The 26,028-nt window shown below is 34.8% G+C and overlaps 1 protein-coding gene and 1 long non-coding RNA gene across 3 annotated transcripts in view; one reads left to right on the top strand and one right to left on the bottom strand.

The window, feature by feature from the left end:
- Positions 1–338: 338 nt before the first annotated feature.
- On the bottom strand, positions 339–2,190 carry LOC108776653 (uncharacterized). 2 transcript variants are annotated; one of them, XR_001940793.1, is made up of 3 exons: positions 2,095–2,190; positions 619–735; positions 339–504 (listed from the first exon to the last, which is right to left on the bottom strand). It is a non-coding gene; the product is annotated as an uncharacterized LOC108776653 (long non-coding RNA). The 2 variants fall into 2 exon arrangements; XR_001940794.1 differs by lacking the exon at positions 2,095–2,190 and adding an exon at positions 1,926–2,069.
- A 9,142-nt stretch (positions 2,191–11,332) lies between these two features.
- The window catches only part of LOC108776630 (uncharacterized), a 40,452-nt gene continuing 25,756 nt past the window's right edge, over positions 11,333–26,028 (top strand). Inside the window, exon 1 of the mRNA XM_018543302.1 lies at positions 11,333–13,142. Within this exon, the coding sequence (XP_018398804.1) occupies positions 13,037–13,142 (106 nt within the window). The 5' untranslated portion in view covers positions 11,333–13,036. The remainder of the gene's footprint in view (positions 13,143–26,028) is intronic.

The following is a 26,028-nucleotide window of genomic DNA, read 5'->3' as shown; positions in this document are numbered from 1 at the left end:
AACGAAATTTTGTACTAACAGCTACTATAATAATAATAATTTTATCAGACTCTTTTTGATAAATTAAGGTACAAAATTTTACTGGCCAGAAACTTTTGCACGCCACTGTATATCTAAAAAAAAACTTTTTTATTACACTCCAATTTCAATTTATCCAAAGCATATGGTCTCCCAAAAATCTATAAAGTTAAGTTTTCATTTTGAATTATCGTTTCATCAATAAAAACACAGTCCTTACTCTTTAGTCGAAAATATGCATCAAATTATATCAGAGAGTCTTATTTACAATGATAGACATGTTAATAATAGTTTCAAACTGTACGAATCATTGTCTTATGTTTATATAGTTGTTTGACTATTTGTGTTTTTTTGTTTTGGTAAGAGCTTGACAATATTTGCAGTTATATTCTGTTTAATGATTAGAGCTAGAGATACCACAACTCAGTTTTTGGAGTCATTATCAATGCAGTCTCAGGTTCCATAACAATGATAGCGGCATCGTTGCTGTAAAAATTGAAATAATTACAATCTTATTTTAATATTTTGATACAAAATCTATATCAATAAGACAATTACAAAGATAATTAATAATTAAAAAATACATAATATATTCCATACATTTTCTTGAGTTATGAACCTCTTTGTTGTCTTTTTTTTTGTACCATGTCGCATAAATCTGTAGATGACTCCACATCCTCAGTACAATCTTCCTACATCATAGTTTCCATTTCAAACCTAAAAATACAAATTTGCATTACAGTCGACTAGATAATATATACAAAAGTATCATTATAAAAGAATCAATTTGTACAAATTGAGTAAATAAAACTTAAATTTATGAATCGAGTAGGTATAATACATTTTCTTTTCCTAGCTACACATTTACACACCGTGCATTTAGGCCGCGACCTATGCCTATACAATAGATATCCTTGTTTATCCTGTAGGTTAAACAAAGACACCTATCGTAGAGTAGAGGCCCCTATTATGAGATACCGAGTTCATTTTGTGTAATTACTAAATGTTTATTGGTAGAATTAAAAAAAATAATAGGTCATTTTGAAGAGGATTTAATAAGCTTTAAGATAGTGTGTGTTATGTAAAATTTAATTCAAATTTTATTTTATTTTTTAATTAAAGAAATGTAAAAGGTGAACAAATCGCAAAGTCGAAAAATTGTGCTCCTAGCATGAGATACCCCGAGAAATCGATAATAAAGCACAAAGTACATCAGTATTAGAATTAAAAAAACTTTATTTGATGTTTCTAACATATCAACGAGTACAGCCTATGCGCGTAAATTGAGCATGTGATGCATTGTATTCAGGATTTGTCTTCAGTAGTAATTGGAATGAAGTATTGCAGAAACAGACCCTCAATGTTCATTCCGGTTATTCTTTTTATTATTGTACAATAACATTTATACTTTAACATCGATTATCACTTGGGCACAGAAGTATAGATTATTTCATATTAGAAATATCCTGGGTATCTCATATTACGAGTATCACGTCTTACAGCTTTACGATCATCAAATCTAACTTCTTTAATTAAACAATTCAACATATTTCGTATTTTTCTATCAGTACGATCTTACTCTATTACTACATGAAGAATTTATTGCCAAATAATTACTTATTAAATAATAAACAAAGATTAAATGCTTATCTCAATGAAACTCGAAAACATTCAAACTCTAAAATTTTATTTTACAATTACTGCAGGCATGATCTAACAATGAATTTTCCACTAAATAGTTTTCAATCCAAGAGCAATAATTTCATGATAGAATCAACAGATAGCATTTATTTAGTTTAGCAGAAACGCCGCTATCTCATGTTAAGCGCCTATCTCATAATAGGGGGCTTTTCCTCTATAGGTCGCGAACTAAGCGCACGGTGTAAATATAGCCACTGTACTTCTACCTCAAATTATAAACTTTATTCCCTTGTTTTTGTAGTGTACACTATCACTATAGGCGAGTTTTTCAATTCATCGATTGATCAATCGCATTATGCGCAAATGTAGCTTTTACAGAACAAAATTACATCTACGCACAATGCGATTGATCAATCGATGAATTTAAAAACTCACCCTATGTTGCAAAAGTCCGTAATATATTTCATCCATATATTTCAGCCATATGGGCTATATGATGTAACATCATTAAAGTTGACGACTATTCAGCTGTCTCGTCTACACTAGGGATGGGCGATACAAGTATTGATATCGTAAAATATCGATACTTTTGAGTTTGATTTTCGATATTTTGTATCGATTTTTTATCTTTCAATATTAACATGTATCGACAGTTTAACAGGCATATCGAACTTTCGATACAGTCATGAATTTTGCTCATTAGACGCGGTACGCCAAAGAATTCTCCTTATTCTTTGCGGTACGCTTGTCGCGCTGCGTAAGCTGGCGCCACGAAGTAAAAGGAAGACTAAATATTTCGTACGCATTATCATGTGGTATATACTTCCAACTTTTCCCGCAATGGCATTAAAATTGCATCGCCCTGATTTTCTATTTCGAGTCCATACTTCATCCACGAGTTTGATCTTTTTACTCCGTGGCTAGTGGGATAGCCAACCAAATCATTCGTGGAAAAAATGTCTTTTTAAAATATTCATCGTCAGTTGTACTAATAATAGAAGAATATGAAAAATATTTAGTATAGGGACCTTTTCATATTGACACTCGACACTCATTTTCAGTGTCAAAATAGGTCACGTGATCAAAATTGACGCTTGACAATCGTCAATTTCTGTCACGTGACTTATTTTGACGCCGGTAAAAAAAAAGAGCGAAAATATGAAAAGGCACCTTAATGGTTACAATGTATCGAATTATCGATATTAATAATAATCGATACAATTCTGATATTTTTGATATATCGATATTTTTATTTATGATACATATCGATACACAATATCGATATTTTTTAATGTATCGCCCATCCCTAGTCTACACGACAAGGCGTAACACGTGATAATATGGCATAAGGGCGTAAGCGCAGGCGCAAGAGAATTGTTCTCTCCCGGTCGTAGCGGCGTGGCGCGTAGCGCAACGGACCGAAAAATTTCGGTCCGGACGATAACGGTCCGAGATTAAATCCAACTTTTGATTCCAGTTTTTTTACTGTAACGATTACCGAGTCTGTTTGGATTTCAATCCTTTTCGGTTTTGGTTTTGAGTAAGTATATATATCTGTAATAGTCACCGTTATCACTAAAAGAACTGGGCTCCAATTCTCTAATTTACTCATAACTTTACGTATACATAACTTAGACATAATAAACTAGTGGTCAGTGGATTAAATGTTACAGAATTTTAAATGAATTAAAATATTTAAGACAACAGTACATTTAATTCTTTAATAATAAAATATTAAACTGTAATATTTGTTACCTATTGCGAGAGAGAGAGAGAGAGAGAGAGAGAGAGAGAGAGAGAGAGAGAGAGAGAGACTCGATGTTTTTACTACGGGTAGTTAATAATCCATGTTGCCATATATTCCATTTGTGAAAATACGTATACGAATCTAAATACGAACGCTCGCATATTGCTTACAGAATACGTATCGAATCGAATTTGAATCATTTGTAAGTTACGCATACGTAAAGTTACGAGTAGAGTTAACAGAAAACGAGACGTCGTAACGTGAGATAAGACAGAGAAAAATGTAAATGTCGTAGTCGTAACTGGTCGGGAAAGTGCGTTAGAGAGACGAGGTGAATATAATGTTAATGTATGTGCATATATCTTAATAGCTTTTAATAAGTGAATATAAGCACTGAAATAAAATTTGAAAAAATTAATTTATGAATATGTATTTTCACCACCTGGAATTATCATTTTAATTTAATTAATATTTTTGTAAATATCTACAATATACATATATTGCTAGCAAAAGATGTTCCTAACATGTATACATTTTTTAAACCATTGTTTTTTTATCCTACATCACGACTACGACAGTTACGTCTAGTTACGTCTCGTTCTCTGCCCCCATACAAGTAAATCAGAGAATCAAGGTCTTGCTCTAAAAACATATTTATTATTTTTAAAATTCACTACTTTATTTTTAAAAGGATGTTGGGCCCCGATTCTCTAACTTACTCGTAACTTTGCGTTTACGTAACTTACGAATGGTTTAAATACGTATACGCTTATCGTTCGATCTCATCGATACGTATTTTTTAAGACAAAACATGCGAGCGCTCGTATTTAAATTCGTATACGTATCTTTTGCACTAATAGAATATATGGCAATATTGGATTATTAACTACCTATAGTAAAAACATCGAGTACTTCTCAATAAGTAACATATATTACAATTTTGCATTTTTTAAAATAATAATCGTATATCAATGCATAGTCTCGCACTTGAACTTAAATATCTCACGCGAAGAACAAAAATGGATAAAAAAGTGCAGTGCAAATATTACTGAAGAACCAAAAACATTATTATTACAATTTATGGAAAAAGAAAAATCTTTTTGATGTCGGATAAATTTTCAGCTGATTTTACATATAAAGATGTAACTATCTTATGGCAAAAAATAACTGATATCTTAAATATTTACAATGATATAAACAAAGATTCGAAATCTTGGCGGAAAGAAGTATATAACGTTTATTAGCATACTATATTAGAATAAGTCGAATAATTTCTATTTATTTAATTATTTACTGATTCAAAACGAAAATACTGTCTTGGCGGCAACTTCTTAACATTTAGGCTCCAAGTAGGTAAGATTTTATCCTACGGATTTTATTCCGCCAAACAGCAATTTTATAATTTGAAGTGACATTGGAATACACGACGATGATCAAAGCAAAGTCAACGATTAACTTTGCGATTCATGTTTGAGGCAATTTCGAAATAATTAATCAACACGTTATAATCGACTAGTAAAATTAGCGTGCCGTAACGAATGTATACGTGTTTCCTTATAAAAAGTGAAAGTAAGAGTTACGCGTTGTACTAAGCGCGCGGTCCGAATCTAACCTTATCTTTATTTGTATCGGGTATCGTGAATGCATTCGGGACATTAGCAAGCTGACTGTCATAATGAAAGTTTAGAAACAAAAACAATTTAAGTTATACGACGACGACTAACAAGGAATCCTAGTAAAGTATCAAATTCTCATTTTAATACAACTTTATGTACATATAGATTACATAAGTTAATTAAAAAATATTAGTTTTAAAAAATAATTTTAAACGTATAAATTTGAAAAATTATTTTTTTTAAATATTATTGACGTGAATAAATAAAGGATTATAAAATACAAATTTTGTATATGCAATAAATAGGGAAGAATGTCCTAAATCGGACCGTGTTCCAAATCGGACCTTTTTAATTTAAAAAAATACGATTAAGCAGATTTGAGTGCTATTTTAAATGTAAAGTCCTTATAAGATACCGAACATGTGACAGCAGTTTGGCAGTACTCATAACGTTCATAGAATAGACGCAAATATGTATTTTCGATTATCATGCAAACATTTTTTGAAAAAAGAAAATTTGTAAATCATTATTTAAAAAATGTTAAAAATTTGAACGGTAATTGATTTAAGATGATTAAAGAGTGTAGAATTAAAAAATATCAAGAGTGTTGTGATTACTTTTGCGGTTTATTGTAAAATTTGTTCCAATAGTTCGAAAGAACTTGTGTCCAAGTAGGATCTATACAAAAAACGCTAAAAAGACGAGTAAGCTTGCTAATTCATCAAAGAAAGAAGGTCACAACCTAGTTGGATATGTCAAGAGATATGTCAAAATTGTCTGAAGCAAAAACGAAGGAAATTAAATGATCTTTCGAACAACATATTGGTTTTACGATCGGACTTTATTTACGCCTTATAGAGAACAAATACTGCAAATAGGTCCGATTTAGATCACTCTCCCCTATATATAAAATATTTTAATATGTTGAATAAAGTTTTTGAGGAATATAATAAAAAAAAGTAAAAATCATTTATCTACAAGAGATAATCACTCCGTTTTTTCTGTGAGCGCGCGCGCACGCCCATGTGTGTGTGAGTGATATATTTCTTGTAATTAATAATAAAAATATATAAATAAATATATTTATTTATACGGGCACAAGTATTTCATGAAAGACGAGTAAAAAGTGTCAATAACTAAATGTATACATAATGTCAATAGTTTTTAAATAGTGAGTTTTTTCTTTTTTAAGATATTCGACTACAAGGCATGAAGTTTACAAACCGGCCGCGCGAATGCTTTGACGGATACCATTGAATGGCACAGTACCGAATGAGTATTGCAAAAGGTTCGTGAAAGAAACACCAGGGGCACGTATATTAGCTCGGATATTTTAATCATGGAGAAGGAATTTTTATTCTGTGAAACTACTGCGAAGTGGTTAGACAGGATCAATGAAAACGCTAGCTATATCGGTAAAAAAAGGCGGCTCCAGCATCCCCTTAATGATCAAAATATTCCTAAAACCATTAAATCCACATTAATCTAAAATTTTATCTATTTATCTTATTGTTAGACATCTAAAACTAGTTTTTAATCAAAGGGTTTTTTAAATTTATACTTTTTTTATGAACAAAAAATGCTCGTTATATTTTTGTATAAAAATCGAACATGTTAATTTTGAACACCTACTTAATTTCATTTTTATTCAATTTTTCAGAAAATTAAAGCTTAGATTATTGCATATATTAATTAAATCTTTTCTATTTCAGAAAATCTGCCCACCCCTGAATAATATTAGTCATCACAAAATTTCTGGCGCACAAATTTAAAAATAATTTTGTTAGGCTATTAAAATATTTATGTAAAACACCTAAACATAATGTGCAACGTTGCAAAAAGCTTTCAACTAGCAGCTGCTATACGTGTATAATTATTTTGATGGTCTAACAAAAGTATTTTTTATCTGTGTGCACAGTTATATTTTTACATACTTCAACAAACTATTGTTCCTGTACAAATGTTTTATATCTAACTAAATTTTCATATACTTCGGTAAACGTTCTTCCCATGCAGGAATCAGTTATTTATAGAACTTCTTATTTTATTTCGTCATCTCCACCATTCGGTACAGCCGACTGTATTTTTTCGTGCTTTGCGAGGGAGATAAAAATATTTTCCAAAAGCTTTATTATATCCGCGGTCGTCTGGTGCAAAGACCAATTGCCAGTTACCGACAAAAATTCGACAGACACGTTCTTTGTTCGTAGCGAACACGTGCAGAATATTACTATGATGGCGATGAAATGTCTAACATCGTACTATGCGTATTATAAGTAGTATTTAGAAATTTAGCAAGTAAAAAAAAGATTCCTATTTTTGATCAAAGCAGATTTTAATGTTTAATATTTATATAATTCATTTTAATTGACAAATATTCCAAAAAATATGGGTGATATGAAAAAATGCTTCCAAAACAAGTGGAACAATTTCAGAGTATTTTGAAAAGGACATAATTGGATCACGTTTTTTTTTCTAGGCCAAAAGGACACGAAAATCACTTCTTTATAAAAAAAAAAAAAGCAATTCTTTCGCGAATTTCTTAAAATTTAATAAACGTAATCATTGTAATACGTAGTCATTGTAATACATCAACCAAATCAATTCTTTATTTAATTAAGAAATGTAATTAATTGAATTCACAATCAAGCTAAATTTTTAATTAAACAAAATAGTTTTATTTAGAAATAAAATATTTCAATAAAATAAACATAAATAGAAATGTTGATTCCAAATAAATCTTTCTCTCTATTAATAATCCAACCGAAACGATATTTAAATAAACAAATGTGATTGATTAACTTTTTAAGTAACATACATAGATTACCTAAAACTAAATCCTTTTTGAGAAGAATTAAATTCTTTCTTTACTCTGAAACAATTGTGGTGCATTATTCAAATTTCAAATATTGTGTTACTTGACTCAAGTTATTTTTCGCTCAAAGTATTATTTCACTCAAATTACAATTTTGTTAATTCAAACAATTTCATTATTTTACTTAAAATATTGTATTATTTCACTTTCCGATCAGAAAAAATTCTATTGTTTCAATTAAATTACAATTTTGTAATTTAATGGTATAAAGACAAAAATAATTTCAAGTACAATGAGCAATACTACAAATAGCATTCTAGAAATTAGTTTAATAATAAAAATAACTATAAAAAATAACTGTCAAAATAACTGTCCAGTTATTTTGATAGTTCAACAAAATTATTTTTAATTATATTTAGTTAAATTTTAATATATTTTAGAAAAATTGCCTTTATATCATGCAATACGATCATATTTAAATAAAGAATATTGGCCGAAGTCAAAGCTCGTTACAAGCCATATTATACAATATCGTATAATAAATTTTTTTATTTTTATCTTTGATCGAATTCTCTCGTCAATTTTTTGTGAAACCGTTCCGTGATTGTTCCGTCTTCTTTACTTCTTTCATCCCTCTGCTATACTTATAGTATCTCTTGTGAAATAGTCTTCACATGCATGAATACGGAGGATGCCCTCCGTGTTTTAAAGTCTACTACCCGAGTTCCGAGTGTTATAATGTACGAAACTCCGCTATAATACATCGTCGTCGCTGTTGCATGCGCGCGAATCGCGTGACACTTTCCGAAGTTTTATGGTGTTCTAGCTCCGACAGAGCAATATAAGGGGCGATATTCCCAGAGCATAATGCGGTCGATAGCACGGTATATGGTTACTTTTTGCAGTGGGGCTGCTTTTGTTCGCTCGCGCGTTGCAGTTCCGTTGCACTCCCAAATAGATTTTCGAAGAAAACGGAGTGGGAGAGCGAACTGAGTCACGCGAATATGCTTTTCGTCCGCCGTAAATGACGATAACCTCGTCTCGTGGTAGAGGTTCTATTTTGTGGAAGATTTTCTCTGCACCAGACACGACAGTTATTTTACTCGCGACCATAACAATTACGCAAAATTTTTACGCACGACGTAGTCTATTACCCAGACAGAAGCTGAATGGTGGCCATTACGTTGCGAGTAGTAGCGGTACTTAACGGTGAAAGTGTGTCACCGTATTTTTAATTTACACTTTATCGTCATAGATCGGCGGTCTTGAAACCTTCGCGCGTCATAGGCTGAGATCGAGTTCCCGCATCCTGCGTCTCGTGAAAGAGATTGAAAAATATCAGTTTCCGTATCCTTCCCGTCGATGGCGAAAGGCGGACTGGCGATTGCGCGGTATATCGCAGAGGAAATATTACAATTAAAATCGAATCGAGTTGTTAACAACTTGGAAACAATTAGATACGATAAGAATAGTCGCGTTCTTTCTCAACGATGAAACAATGATAAAATCTTGAAAAGAGAAAGAGAGAGAGAGAGAGAGAGAGAGAGAATCTGCAAACAATGCGATTCTCATCATAAGGAATGTCAAATTTAAATTTGTAAGTATAACACAGAAATAAGAAGCAAAGAGAGCCTCCAAGATTAGCTTCTGTGTCTCAAGTAAATTCTACAAAATAATTGCATCAATACAAAGGCAGATTAAACTTTATGTGAATGTTAACAGTGATTCGTACAATCATCAATTATGAAAAAAATTCTCAAGAAAATTACATTGAGACAAAACGCGTAAGTGTATATTTATTATCCTCTTGTAAAACAATGAATTGAATTCTTCGTTAATCCTCTATAGAGGTAACATATCGTTTTGTTATTGTTGAAAAAACAATTTTTTTACTAATTTTACTCGAAAACGTCCTGCAAAACGTAATAGACTTTGTGATGATTAAATGTATTCTTCAATGTATACTTCAATGTTCAATGTTACGTGCATTTCCATCTTCAGTACTTAGTGTTAGAGCTTCTGTTTATTGACTACTATTATTTCAAATTGTATGTCAGAGAATACACAATAAAAATTCTTACATATGTATTAATATGAAAATAGGTTTTATAATAAAACAACACTTACAATCGATAAAACTGACTTGTAAAATATATATACAAAAATTCTCCTTTTATTTCGTCAATAAATAATTATATATCTGAGGATTGTGCGTAACGAAATGAGTTATATACGTATACAGCTATAACAAATTAAAAATTTGTATATATAGAAATAATTATAATTTAATTTTTTTCGAAAAAGGTATATTTTATAAGTATTAGATAATTTTATAAGTATATTTTAGTGCAAATATTTTATTAAAAAGTGTTTATATTCATATATGACTTACAAAAATCGTTATTGTGTTTTCTCACTCCTAACATTACACAATCTAAAAGTAGTATATGTAATAATAAATGAACAAGAGACTCAAAGACGTTTTATAATAGTAATGATAATGGTAGTATAATATCGATTAAGCTATTACAAAAAAATAAACCAACATCAATAAAAAAAATTTTGTCATAAATACACTTTGAAATCAACTAAAAAAAACAAAAATTATTTGGCTTTTAATATTTTATACAGCAATTACAATATTTTGCTGGAGTTTTAGTAAATAACTTTTAAACAAATAACTGGATCTCTAAATAAACACTTTTGCATGAATATTTATTAAGTTTTAAAAATGTATATCAAAAATTTGACTTATAATTTATAATGTTTTCATATTAAATTTGCAAATAAGTATCACGTGATTTTGTAAGAATCAGGACAAGTAAAAAGTGAAATAACTTTCACACTAATAAAAAATTTGTGTTTAAATTTTATACAGATACTCAAACATAACAATAAATAATCTATAAAATTTTTATATTTTTGATAATGTTTTGAGTGACACATCTTTATAAATGTATCTAATCTGCGCAGATTTTAAATTTACTCTAAATTTATCCCGAATTTAATTTTAAAGTAAATATTAATTGCAAAGATACAGCATTCACCCCTAGATAGTTAATATATATCTTATTTTTCAATATAATTTAATTCCATACTTCTTCAAAACATTATTTTATGTAGTCACGGTTTTAATTCAGAAAATTGATGGAATCAATTTTCGGAGCCATATTTCCACGCTATTTATCATCACAAGACGATGGAAGAAATAAATATTAACATCGTCCTAAAGGTTGTACTTGTAAACACTATTAAAGGTTTACAAGGGTTTCTCTTTCTCTGCGTGCTACTCTTTTTCTCTCCCTCCTTGTCTCATGTTCGGGAAAAGAAAAAGATATCCGACGCAGATGGCGAGTAGTGGGGACCGAGCAAGCGAGTAGGATACTATGCGTTCTCTCGTTGGCCGTTCTGCGATCAGTTGTTCGCCGCGCGCGCGCCAAGCTGTCACACGTTTGGCGCTTCGTCGTTCGTTCCTCCACTGCGCGTTGACGGCGCGTGTAAAGCCGCCGGAGTAATTAAGGGATCGATCACACCCCCTTGGAAGTACAAAGGTACAGTGATAACGCTCTGCATTCAGGGGGTTGGTGATCATTTCCACCGAGTACCGGAAGTGCGTCTCGCAAAAGTTTGCTTAGCGTTGTAATTGCGAGAGAGATTTAACTTTTAAGAGAAATCGCTGTATCGATCGACAAGGTGGAAGTGGCGTTCATCGAAAGAACGAATAAATAGATCATCGAATTTTTGATTTTCTCGCCGTCGATTTCGGAGCAGTTAGATGTAAGTGCCGTATACGCCGGAAATTCGGAGTATTATAGGAATGGTAACGCGATGTGCACGCTAATATTGTAAAGGCGGATTAAACTTCATGCGACTGCAAATAGTGGTTCTTTACAATCGTCGATTATAAAGACAATCCAGTCGTTATCAAATTATAACGTTCTCCTACAATATCTATATTGTGATTGCATTAACTTTCGTATTCTATATTCCATACTGTGATTGCATTAACATTCGTATTCTATAATCTCGGAATGCGACCTCGATCGATACATTCGGTATTCTATTCTGGCCGAAAGTCATCGTGCATGCGAGAGAAGCGAGACGAAGAGCGCAGCGAGAGATGAGCGTCGACCGCTTTCGACTTGAAAGTCGCGATCGAGAAACTCTCACGACCTGATGTCGCCTCCGATACGACTTATCAACGCGTCGTGATAAATACACGCAGATCACGTCTATATGTTCAATTGATGTCGTCGCGTCTTCATAATTAAGACGGAGGACACGCGAGATTAATAGACCGTCAGCGCGTCTCGAAAGCTGTGTGACAACCAACACTATTAATCCTTCAATTAATCGAGTCGAAATTGGTTGACGCATTCCACTTCTTTCGCTCCTTCTAATTCTTCCGCGCATGAAAGCGAGGAGAAGCACGGGACGAAGTCTCGCGTAACGATGGCAGATCGGAACAGCCGAATCATCGGTCCCGTCGAGCGCTCGGAAATAATCGCCGATTGTCGGCGAGGTTGAGGCCTACGAATGAAGATCCGATTGGCACGCGAGTTAGTAAGATCGTTGATGAACTCGTTGGCAAACCCGTCAACGAATGGCTCGCAAACATTGCACGACGAGTGTTGCTCTCGGCGATAATAGCTCGCGAATCGGAGCTCGTGTCCTTCTTGGCGCGCCGAGAACGCGCGGGGTCACGCTCGCGCGCCGATCGAATTAAAAAAAAAAAAAAAAAAAAAAATACCGGGCGACGCCAATCAACAAGGAGGACGGCCGAGTGGCGTAGCGGAGCGGACGATAACGAGGCAGCACGCAGAAGGAGCATTGTGTCAGTGGCAAGAAGGTCCCAACTGGCGCTTTCATCGTCTTTCTTCTGTCTCTCTGCGACGAGCTAGTCGGCCAACGAAGCAATTAGCGACGATTGGCAGCTGCTTCTTCAATTCGGGATTCCGCTTGGGAATTTTAATTTTCGTTTTCTCGGGCAAAACGAACGAAAGCTAGTGAATCAGACGGGAGGTCGAAAGTTATAGCAAACTCTGTGCAGCTCGCGAAATCGAAAGGAGAAAAGCACAGGATCGAAAAGAGATAAAAATTTTTCATCGATCGGGATATGTGCGAGTGCGATATCGATATGACCAGTGACGCGAATTGACGCTTCGAAAGTGAGAGGAGGCGCTCGGAAGAGAAGCGAATATGATGATGCCGCTACCGCAAGTCGTGGGTGTCTTGCTGAAGAAACCGGGGCAGCAGACTCATCCACGATTACCTCCTCTGGATCCACAGGAGACCAAAATTAAAGGTGAGTTTATTGTTCTATTATAGAAATCTTTTTTCAAATCATTTTTTGTCTTCAAAAAACTGCATACAACTAAAATTAAAGTTATAAATCCAAATAGCAATCTAACGTTATTTGTCATCATTTCGATGTTATTTTCGTGTCAAAATGGCAACATAATATATATATATACATACCTAGATAAATTTATTATTTTTAAAATGTATTCTTAAAATTTCTTAAACCTACATATTTTTTATCTTTAAATACAACCAATATAAAAGGTAAACTTGTTATTCTAAAAACTTGTTTTTAAACCTATACTTTTATCTGTCTCTGAATACTACAACACACTAAATTAAAGATAAATTTTTTTTTAATCTTTTCTTAAACCTGTCCTTATCTCTAAATACTGCAAACATATTAGATATACATTATACATAAGAATATGAACTTTGAAATGTAAGAGCAAAATAATAATTAATAATGAAGTATAAGATTAAAGGCTCCAATAACAAATATGCAAATTTTTTTTATAAATAACGTTTAAATAATATAATATTAATAAAGGAAAGTTTCGGACACATATTGAGCGTTAAATTAAAAAAATTATTATCGTACTCGCAACACCCGGGAACCATTATTCGACGCCGTAGCGTATCAAATAGGTTAATTACCGTAATAATTAAGAGAAAAAATAGAGCTCTTCATGGACATCCGGTAATCACAAATTTCCCATTAATTTGGGACATCTCATTTAGCGATTATGATGAACAGGCACGCATGTTAGCTTTTTTTTTCCATCGTGATGGACGCTATAAAACTCTTTCCTCTGTCAACTAATTTCCAAATGATACACGGAAAAGTTTTGCTGAATTATCTAAAAATTTAGCTGGATACAGATTCGAAAATAATTTTCTCGAACCATCGAAATCGTTGTTTCCGTGAAAGTATTATAATTAATTTTGAAACGCGCACACGAAGATATTTATATATTATTTAGATATTATATATTTTTGTTTAACAATCATCCCCACATTCAAAATGGAACAACGCAGTTTACCGTTTCATGCGAGAATGCAAGCGAACCAAACGATTAAAATCCCTTTAAGGATTCCCCTCGCAAGACTAGCAGGAGAATACCGGACTAAAAGTAGAAGTCATTCTTATTGTAGCTCACGGGTTACATTCTGTAAATAGGCGGTCGAAAGATATAAACTCGCGCCATTCAGCTCGCGGGTCTCCGGCATGCCAGCATTACGCTATTATCGATATTATGATTCAGTGGAACGTGTTGTTACAACAAACGGAAAGCTTTATCGAGCCTGTAACGAGCGTTCAGTCTGAAAGCGTTCCCTGAAATCTGGGCTGAGCTCTCCAATCCGACACTATACTATCGATCTCGTCGATACTTCCCTAGCTTACTACAGGAATGCGCTTGCCGGTTGAATAGTGATTCGCACCCGTGTAAGAAGCGTTTAAAAGTTTAGCCACTAGTCGAACCGCATCACGTGAGAATCCTCGTAATGTAACCCATAAACGTGACAATTGAAGATTAAGTGGCTGTGTAGCGCCAGCTTGTTTACTCTATTATGCCGATCAGCCGAGCCGACGCCTTACGGGTCTGTTAACAATTATGTTAATGGGACAGCGACATATTACGATAACGGTGCATTAAATTCATACGAATAAATGAGCAATTTGATGAGAAACGAACATAAATATGCCTTGGCATCATTCCTATTAAACGCATCGTCAGTCAATTCCAATCGATCATAAATCGTATGAAATTTTTATACAGCGATACAGAAACACATATACTTAAGGCTGGGAGAACAGAATTCCGTAAATAACTCGATCTTATATATGTCTCTTTTCTTAGAATTCCGAACTAAGCGTTATTTCGGAATTTCCAGGAAAATCCCCGATTCTCGCAAATTTCTAACGTTTCGATCAAATATCTGACGGTGAAGTCCGTCTAGAAGCCTTGCCACAACACTTTGAAAGGCTCTTTAAGAAGCCCGTCTCGTTCGCACGCGATTGACAATTCGTGCTCCGTAATCCGGTATCTGGGCTACCGTGGTAACGGGATACTTTTACGTGGTCATCCATCCTCTACGCGGAGAACGTGAAAACAGACTCTCTAGCAGACGAAAAACGTACTTTTTTCTGAATACACGTAATGTCTTTCAATATATAGGGATAGATAAATTAATACGAATCCTGGAAGATACGTCGTTTATTTAATAAGCACCGATGAGAACATGCCGTAACAAGCTGGATCTTAGATGCTTCTAATATATAATTTTGTGTGGATTTATACACTACGTATGTAGATTCTTAAAAATGCGCGCCGAAATTTCCTCGAACTCGCAACTCTAATAAACTACCGCAGTACTATCACGAGTTAGATTGACTAACAATCTAACAATTTTGATGCTCGTAGCATCTTCGATCTTAATAATGTTGAATGACATATTAAAAATCTATCAATAATTAATTTATATTGCGAAAAATATTACCTCGGCCGGGAGTCGAACCCGGATCTCTGGCATTCCGTGCGAGCGTCCTAAGCTTTTAGACTACCGAAACCTTAGTAATATTCTTCGCAATAATTATATTAGTAGGAACATCTATTTTCAGGCGACGTCAGCAAACAATATCAAATCTTATTGGACCGTATGAGAGTTTAAACTAATAAGTATCGATGAGAACATTATTTATTTATTTTATTATTGATAAAAGATTGACTCATCATTTGCTTATACATTCTATATTTTTATTGAAATAAAGTCACACAATGCTTGAATAATTATTAATAGAATGTTGAATAATTATTCTTTTTGTAAAACAGCTTTCCATTGTTTATGCACGGTAGATAATCAAGTTAAAGCCACAATTCGAAAAATGTATTTCTTAACTTTGTGTAGAAATAAAATTAGTATGTGAAGGTTGGTACACATAATGTCTATAGGGGATTTATTATGAATATTTTTATTTCGGAAAGTTTCCTTGAAGAAAAATCTTTGCCCTTATCCATGTTTAAAAAAATCTCTTCTATAAATAAATTAATTGGTCGTAACGTAACATTTATATATATATATAAATCACAAACACGTTCAAAAATAAACTACTTACCGAGACAATATTGCAAGAGCATAACAAAAGTAATTAAAATGTTAATTTTTTAATAATCTTAAAATGTATTAGCAAACAAGTGTGAAACAAGAGTCTTTGAAATGATGACATTTATACTAAATGGCGTATATGATATGTGAGAGATAGTGTTATTTATAACGGTACTAAGGGTATATAATATATATATTTAAAATTTGTAAACACACACATCAGTATTTCATAAAAACGACGACACAATACATTTAGACAATAATTGCTTTAACGTAAAATTGGTAATTTATGTACGAGACTCTAATAATTTGATCATCATTGCACTTCTCTCAAATTATCTTGTTTTTCAAAACTTGAACATCTTTTCTAGCCAATGCAATTGTGATGTAAATATCATAGAATTATTTGTAGTTTTAATGAGAGTAAAGGGAGAAATAAATTTCCTTCTCTAATATTTTTTAAGCAATTAAAAATATTTTTAAGAACACAGAAAGAACAGTTCTATTGAAGTATCTAAAGATTTAGCTAGATATAGGTCTAAAAATAATTTTATTGAAGATTATTAAAGTAATTATGGGCGCTCTGTTTGCCATAAAATTTCAACAGCTTTTATAGTATTGTTCATCATGCTTCAGTTTTCTACATACGATTATTTTAATGATTCAATGAAATTGTTTTTATACTTGTTGAAACTTAAATTTTTAGATATTTTAGTGAAATCATTTTTTCCATGAAGACGTTCTGCTAGAAAAATAGTATAAGACTTCACTATGACAATTATTACGTTATATTCATGTATGACTTTATTCCAATAAGGATAAAATCTAATAAAGACAAATAGATCAATCTTTCAGTAAAAAAACAAGTAGTATATTTCCTGTTCAGAGTTTTTACTCTCAACTGCTGTTAATCGAAGGTTGTGTCTAACTCTTATATATTAAATCTTAGGAAATCGAAAGTAATAGCACGAGCTACAATTATGATATTATTCATCGTCAAATATTGCATCCTGATTGCAGTAAACGTGATATAATTTAGACGATGACTTAGATAGATTCGGCGTATTAGACCAATATTACGCAGTGCCGAAAATGACGATGACGTTTCATGCGGAAGTTCCACAGAAATAGTTCATTGTTTAACACATTTCTCACACCCAGGGTCGAATATTTATCGAACTATTATATGTCGAGTATACGAGTGCGTAAGTTGTGATAAGATTATTCAATCGCGCGATCTATCTAAGATAAACGTCGTCTTTCAATCAACCGACAAGCGTTTCATAAAAATAAACAAAGCCGTCTTCTTTTTTAGCCGTTGTTGTTATCGTAGGGGACGCAATTACGCGACAGGATAGTTTTGGTTTAATGCGGAACGAGATACCTCAATTCCTGACGGGTCAAGAAACAGTAAAAAGAAAGCGAGCGAATTTATCGCCACGATATGTTTGTGCTGATTTTCGGGGTCGTGTCGAATCCTTATATCTACCTTGGGTTTTCCTCCCCGTGATAGGGGTATCGCCTGACAAGAGAACAACCCTTTCTCTTCTAACGGGAATCTCATTAAACCTATCGGATTTTCCGTTTCATTGAACATTCGATAAACGATTACGACATCGGCACACGCCAATCCCGTCATTGCGAAACGGCGCCATATCGTGTTATATGGCGTACCTGCTCGATAGCGGCTTTATATTATAATTTCGACTGCAATACACTCGCTCTCGTTAATTATCTTTCAGCACGATGTGGCGCGAGAACTTGTGTGCATTTGTAAAACGTTATGTAAGCTTTAATTAGAGGCACAGTTGAAGTTATTTTGATAATTCTCGTGACTGGAAAATATTTCCTGAGAGAACTGAGAGTTAATGAAACTTTCTTTCGCGCGCCCTTTCTTCGTCCCCCTTTTCTCCTTCTCGGTTCACAATTTTCGAGAAATAAGAGTCGAGCCTCGAAGAGACATAAAGGAGCTCTTTGTAACCACGAAGGGGCATTGCGGTCGTGTAAATAGCCAATGGGATCTTTTAAAAAATCCACAAGACACTCGCACCGCTGTCGACCTGAACGGCGCGACGCGAGTTTCACATTTCTCGTTCTTCAGCGTGTGGCAGCGGGAAACTGGATTTCAAGGTGTTACATGGTGGCCTTTCTTCGCCACATTGGTGTACGATTCATCGTTTTCAATTCGGCGGTTTCGAAGATATTCGCGAGAGAAACGAATCCGTATATATAACGTTTAATTCGCGCACGGCTCGGTCTTTTTTTTGCACGACGAGCCTCCTCCGTCTTCCTCTCTCTCTTTCTTCTTCTCTCTTCGGAGTCCGGACGACTTAAATTAGGGTCACAGTGCCGAATTAAGCACGGTCCACAAGTGCCATTCACGAGGAACTCGCCGCGACCGGGGATTAAGATATACACATGTAGATAAAGTCGGACCCCATCCGTATTCGAGTTTCTGCGATTCTCTAGGAATCCTTTTGATACTCGAGAATCCTCCTGAGAAATCCCTGGCTGGCATTACACGTTTCATGAAGTAATCCCCTAAGTATCGCTATTCAGAGAACGAAATTGAGCTTGCGCGTCATGATGCGTAGACGCGCGGCGGGCCTTGCGGTTAAAAAGGCTCAATTGAGCTAAGGGAGGCGAAAGAGGATCATTTCTGTCGACGTGCCCGACAGAACGGAAGAAAGAGGAAGAGAAAGAGAGACAGAGCCTGCGTCACGAGTCTAAACAAATTACAACGGCGGCCGACCGCTCCTCGCACGAGCGCGAATAATAAATCGCGAATAATCGCGCCCGTATACCGGGTGTTCCGCTCGGGTGGATCAAACGAAGGAGACGCGACAACCCGGGGGTTCGTGACTTTAACTTAGGCTCTCGATCGTCGATCAAGACTCGAATCTCGGCCACGGAAGACACGCGCGCGTTGCCTTTCACTAAATGTTCGCTCTTCGTCTTCTACACGTATATGTATTTGACATCCGCGGTAACCGCCTCGTGCCATTTACGAGCCACAGCTATAAATCGCGATTAGATGTGAAAAATCAAGCTTGCTTGCTAGGTGACGTCGTTTTCTTTCAAGAGTGATAGCGCTCTTCAAGATCAACGGTGGTAGGTATCGGATCCGTAGATATTCTGTGCGTTGTGTACGCGCTCGAGCGATGCGTATATATGCGCCTGGTATCTCGTTGCATTGCCTCACTCCTTATCATGCCTGCGGGCGATAACACATCCGGAGTTACACGACGTTCGTTATGGAAGTTCCAATCGTCGAGCGTTATTCGTGATAATTATAGCCATACGTATGTATACATGAAAAGAACAGTTTCGCTAAATTATCTAAAAATTTAGCTAGATACAGATTTGAAAATGATTTTGTCGGATCATTTAAATAATCACGAAGTAAAAAGTAGAAAGAAACTCTGCATAAGTGAACGCAGTTAACGATATGAAAATCGATTATCGCGTGTAATTATATTGTAATAATCAAATAAAAAGCTTCATTATGTACATACAAAATCACATACATGTTTTGATTTTAATTTGGATCCTCTTCAGTATTTATTATTAAACAAGTTTAGTAAAAATCAAGTTTAGAACAAATTTCTATCTATACCAGTCATCTAAAATAATTAAGATTGTCAAGATAAAGTAATTTTTTATAAAATCCATATAATTTCAATTCTTAAAAATAATTATATGGACACTCGAGATAATTGCTGGAGTGTCAAAATCTTTTGCAGAATATTATTGGTGATGATATCCTACATATTAATTTTGATAGTTCAACAAATTTATTTTCAGATTTTCATGTAGCTAAAAATTTTTAGATACTTTAACAATCGTTAATTCTTTCAATATGTATACAAAAATAGTAGTTTTACGCGTTTTATATGAAACTTAAGAAATATTTTGCGCATTACTTGGATTTCTTCACAGTTTATCATTGAGATATCAACGTAGATAGTCCATAAAACATTATCAGTCGATTCATATCGTCGTATAGAATGAATCATGGTCATTCTGACTGTTACAAATCTCTTTTCTGCGTCGTCCTCGACCTCGGATGTTACAGCGAAATCGCATTTCAAGCTAGATTTCTACGATCACTGCATCGCCTCGAACCGGGTCTGCTTCCCCGATTCGCGTAACCAGTCCTGCTGGAGAAAAGCGGTTGTGAAAATGCTTTACGGAGTCCGTACCCGTCTGATTTTCAGGACTCGCTGTCGTGGCTGTCGTGTATTTTCTCACATCTCGAATCGATTTTCATCTTTTATACATCACTTATTTCTTTTTACTGTACTTTTGTATTGACGATAGCAGTTGATTCATGACTTGTGAATGATTTACTAGCAAAACGATCTACGATTCACAGCTTTCAATTGTCATCTCGACGATCTCTCTTGAACGACAAACGTCTCTGAGTGCGACGACACCAAGACACTTTTTCTAAGCGCACGTGTCTCGTCGTCGGTTTCTCGCACACAAATTAATTAGCGCTGCTTGACGAGGAGAATGCTGGTCTCTCAAGTGGGTGTAATTAGATGCCCTCGGTGTGTCGTATCATAAAGAGAACCACAGAAGAGAGCATCATGCCATCAAGAACGTTGAAAAACGTGAAGAAAATCGCTTCAACGAAATAGCGAGAGAAACCAGTCTTGAAACAAAGTATTGTTTAAATCCCTTCACATTATTCAATTTTCGAAATTATAAACATTAAGTATTTAGACTTTAATATTGTACGTTGATCTATGTGTGCGATGCGATATCGAAACTTTAGTATTCAATAATGAGTAGAGATGATAAAGAAGATAAAACAGAAGCATCATTTAATAGCATGCATCCGAATTCATCGGTGTGAATGACGCTCGAGAGAAGGGTCAAAATAATTTTTCTGTCTCCGTCTCGAACAGCTGATGAGAATAATGTCCGTGTCGGACAGGAAATGGTCCTCCCCCTGCCCTCCCCCCCCCTCTCCCCTCCGTGTGTCAGATACAGGAACGACTCGTGCTCTTTCATTCTACTCGATCGAGCGACAGTGACAAAAACATACGCGGGAACAAGAGAGACGGAAAAAAGCTACAGACTACATGGGAAGCTCAAGAACAAAGAAGATCCAGTTCGTTGTGAAGACAAGAGAGAGATGAGAGAGCATCTGGTTCTGGAAAGTATCTAATTAAAAAAAAAAAACAGAAAAAGAAACAATGAAATCCACCAGACCACTTCGAAAGATGTTCGCAAACACTTTATACAGGAGAAGTAATTTGATGACCTCGTATAGACGTAAATAATCAAAATATAGAATGATGATCCTGATTATTTTCATTTAATCGACCGAAGTAGCTGAAGACTATTATTGTATTATAAAACCACTTTTAACAGGTGAAAAGGGACCGATAATATTTATGACATGACTCGCAAACTTTTACTTTGAAATTTCCACATCTGGCTCCTCCACGGGAGATGCATTGAGGTGAATGAAAAGCCAGATGTGGGAGAGAGCAGCTGACCGATGCGCGCGTTCGGCTACCTGGAAAAAGGAGGAAACAACGGTTGTGTGCGATACACACGAGAAGGAGAAAACGAGACACTGTATGATGCTCACCGATAAAAGAGGCAACAAACGGCACAACAGTAGCTTGGTATTCGTGGGACGGAAGTCGACGTTACAGGCGAGATATATTGTAGTTGTTGCTAGCGACGGGAGAGACGAACGTACGCTATTCTCGCGGTCGCGAGAACGATAGCGAACGGTGAATCGATGATACACGAGACGAGCAAGCGAGAAAGGACATTGCGGCGCGCAAAGGCGAATCGGACGAGGACGGAACATATCAGGGCGTTGCACCGTTTGCTGTGACCCAGTGTTCTTTGCGGGCGCCGCGTCGCCGCTCCGTTTAGATCTCTCTCGGCAGCATTTCTACTCCCCTTTTTCCTACGGGACTCTTATCCGGTCGGCAACGACTGCACATTTTTAGAATTTCGCCAAGGCGCCCGTACAAACTCGCATAATCGTTATCTTTGCCGTTTGATCGATACTCTACTTTCAACAGAACACGAAAATAGTAGCCGACTGGTCTGCTAAATTATCCATCGATAACGAAATAATATATTTAACCCTCTGGAGCTAATGACGAAATTTGGAACACAATTATTAATGCTGGATTTATAAAACCCATTCGATATATTATGTTCATTAAGAGGCATTAATTAATTTCCATATCCATTCGCGGTTTATGTTGATTAAAAGGCATTAATTAATTTCGAGAAATCAAAATAACATTACTTGTAACAAAATAATGAATATTAAATATCGAAAAGTCCATTTCAATTGTCTAGCTCAAAATTATATATACATCTTCGTAAAAAATGAACAAAATTTAAATTTAAGAAAAGGATTTCATAATTTTTTAGTTCATGTAAATTAGGCAATTTTTACATATAAAAAACTACGAGCTAAAAATGATGAAAAAATTTCTTTTTACTTTGTGGATACCAAATCTTTTACATGCTCAAATAAAATTTACACAACTATTATGAAACCTTGAAGCTTTTTCTACAAAATTATTTTTTTTAAATGTTTCTACGATTTTTTTCTTGAGTTACTCAGTTAATAAGTAAAGAAACATTTTGATTTTAATTACTCATAACTCCGTTAAAAATCATCGTACCGTAATTAAGAAATCAGATTCTTAAAACTGAAACTTTGTTCTATCGAATGATATTAATCGTTAATTTTATAAATGTACAATATACTATTTCAAGCTAGAAAAATTGAAACGAATATTCCTACAACCTAGATATAAAGTATCTCAATGAAATTCGCAGATGTAACATAAAAAGAATTAAATTATTCGATATTTTTGACGAAGAGATTTTTAATTGAATGGATTCAATAAACCTCCTCCCCCCATCGGCACTGGAGAATGAAATGAAAACGGAATACATTTTTCTACCGAAATGGATATCGTAACATACAATGGATTATATATTAAAAGAAAAATATAGGAAAATGAGCAATAGAAATATTTTACGTCTTAATTAAGATAAAAGACGCACATTAATTCTATGAATTACAAAAGAATCAGATCACTTGTATAATATTCGCATATCTACACTCGCAAAACGAATGGCGAATTATTTCTAGCAAGTAATTGCAAGTGCAATTTCTCTTTGAATCGTACGAGACACATAAAACATATATACGAGAATGTTGAAAGACGCGCGCGAAGGGTGTCTTTATCAATGTCAATCGAGTTTCTTACAAATCCTCTTGCACGCTTGTTCTGTCAGCGAGACTGTGCTAGGAATCCGTAGTTATATTTTTCACGAGCTACCTTATGGGATGCTACATTAACAAGTGGAACGGTTACGAGTGCCCACACGCGTGTCGTTACGCACACGAGATCGTTTTCTGTACGCTCATTTTGCTCTTCCTCTCATTTAGTTCCTCTTGCATATAACGCGTGCATGACGATCGATATAAAGGCCTTCATTTTGTTCCATTAAATTCTGCAATTTATAATTCTACAGTTTTAAAACGATCTTTGAATTTTGTAACATGAAGGGAAAAAGCGATTAAAGAAATCAGCTAGATTCGAAAATAATTTTATTACGCAATTGAAATAATTGGGGCAGTCAAGCTGATCAGTAGATTGCCAAAACTTTTTGCAGCATTTTGCTCATCATTCCTAAATATACTCCAAGCCAAAATTTGGTAATACATAATTTTAAAAAATTGACATTTTTTAAATATTTATTCAAATATTCACGTTCTTAATAATAATTATTTAGATTTAATATAATAAATTACTGGATCTAAAGAATTATTGTTTAAAAAAAACCATTTTATTATTAATCGTTAAATAAGTAATCTCGAAAATGTCAATGTTATTTTGATAATTCAACAAAATCATTTTTTCTGTGTAGATTTGTTTATGTAAATCTTTTGAAAGGATTTAATAAAATTATGTGGAATCAAATAGCATTATTCTCTTCCGTGCCGGAAAAAGAGACGGTAAAAGAGATCTCACGACGTTCCTGCTTAGACGGCCACGCACGAAGGAGCCCGTTGAACCAATGGGAGCGGTAACAACATAATTACAGAGTTAGACGCGTTACATCGAATCGTAATTGTTACATTGAAGTTTCATTTCGCTCTTTACACTCCTTGGCTTTATGCGACGCGCTGCGGGTGGCGTTTCCGTTGAACTCTTTTTACTGCTTCTATACCATAAATTGCTCGAGTCGGATTTCGGAATAGGCGGCTAATCGGACCACTAAATCTTTAACGATTTTCTCTTCCATACGCGCACGATTTTCGAGAAAATCGACTCTCGACCTAGATTGAATTGCGCGCTCCGTCGATTATTAAATCCCGCGTGCGTTAACGTTATCTCGATTATTACGTAGCTTTCTTGATTTCTTATTACATGCATCGCGCTGACCCAGAACTATCCGATTGCGCTCGAATCCATTAATTCTCGTTACGCGAGTACCAGGATATAACGTGTCGGTTAATCCGATATCGCGCTCGAGACTCCTTGCGCAGCACAACGCAATACTCGGATATTTTCACGAGCATTTCATTAATCATATTCCCCCTCGTGCAGAATGTTTTGATAAATCAGGTATATTATACAACGTGAAAGAGGATCATATCAAATCGTATTTATTCCTTTCTAACTTCTCTGACGTCTCTCGAAATCTCTTTCGCTTCCGCGCTTTCTTTCATCGCGGTTATTTACGCTATAGACGCGTCAACGAGCTAGATCACACTCGTTCCCTATCCTCACTGTCAAAATAAATGGTCGCCGCCGTCGGAAGTTGCGTTCACCTTGGCCCTTCCTCTCGAGAGAGAGAACCAGAATCAGCCGCAGAAACTGGTCTTCCCGGCTTGAGCATCCTGGAAAAATGTCCTGCACACGGTGCACGTGTGTGTCGGCACTTATGCTCGTGTCGCGCGTGCTGGCTTTCGCAGCCTGTAGGCAGCATACTGGTATTTATCGGCCGAAGCGATAGCTTTACTGGAAAATATTCTTCTCGTAAACGCGCCGAGCGTACGCCGAGGTCAGCAACCCCCGTTTCGTAATCCAAATAACGTACGCGACACCCCTACGATGGTGATAGTCACGCGATGTTAAGTGCAACGCCAGCTGTTGGCAGAGTTCGACCCCCGTGCGAGAAAAGGTGCTCGGAGACGATTCGACAAGGCCGTGTCAACCCTTTTGCTATCGCAACAACGGAATGTACGACGCGATTTTATTCTTTGAATAAAATTCAATCGTTAGGCTTGAAAGGGAAATCTTGCACGCCCACGGAACCGTTTACTTTCCTCTTGGCTGCCGGAGCCTGCGATATTTTTTATACCTTTCGATATAAATCGTCTTGTAAGGCCATTGATCGTTGTTCCTACGATGTAATATCAAGATATGTTGTAACGAATGCTACACATGTTAAAGCAAAGCTTACAAGGCTCAAAAAAGATCAAAAAAATGTATGAATATAAGATCAAAAGTTTTAACATTAAACATTTTGTTTTTTTTTAAATCTAGAAATTTAAATATCTATGATTTTTTTTCGTTTACTTTGCAAAGTAAAATGCATAAGAATCACCATTCAGGTGTCAAGAAATAAAAATCTTATAAGTCACTGTAATTTTTTCACATTAAATATTATCAATAAATTTTACTAATTTAATATCACTTCAAATAATAAAATGAGCTTTATATCATCACATTTATTTTTATAAAAGATTATTTATATTTACGCTATAACAAATT

The sequence above is a fragment of the Cyphomyrmex costatus genome, unplaced genomic scaffold (assembly GCF_001594065.2).
Source record: "Cyphomyrmex costatus isolate MS0001 unplaced genomic scaffold, Ccosl1.0 scaffold367, whole genome shotgun sequence".
NCBI classification, from domain to species: domain Eukaryota; kingdom Metazoa; phylum Arthropoda; class Insecta; order Hymenoptera; family Formicidae; genus Cyphomyrmex; species Cyphomyrmex costatus.
The sequence above is the reverse complement of the archived record's forward strand: the minus strand, read 5'-3'. Positions and strand labels throughout refer to the sequence as shown.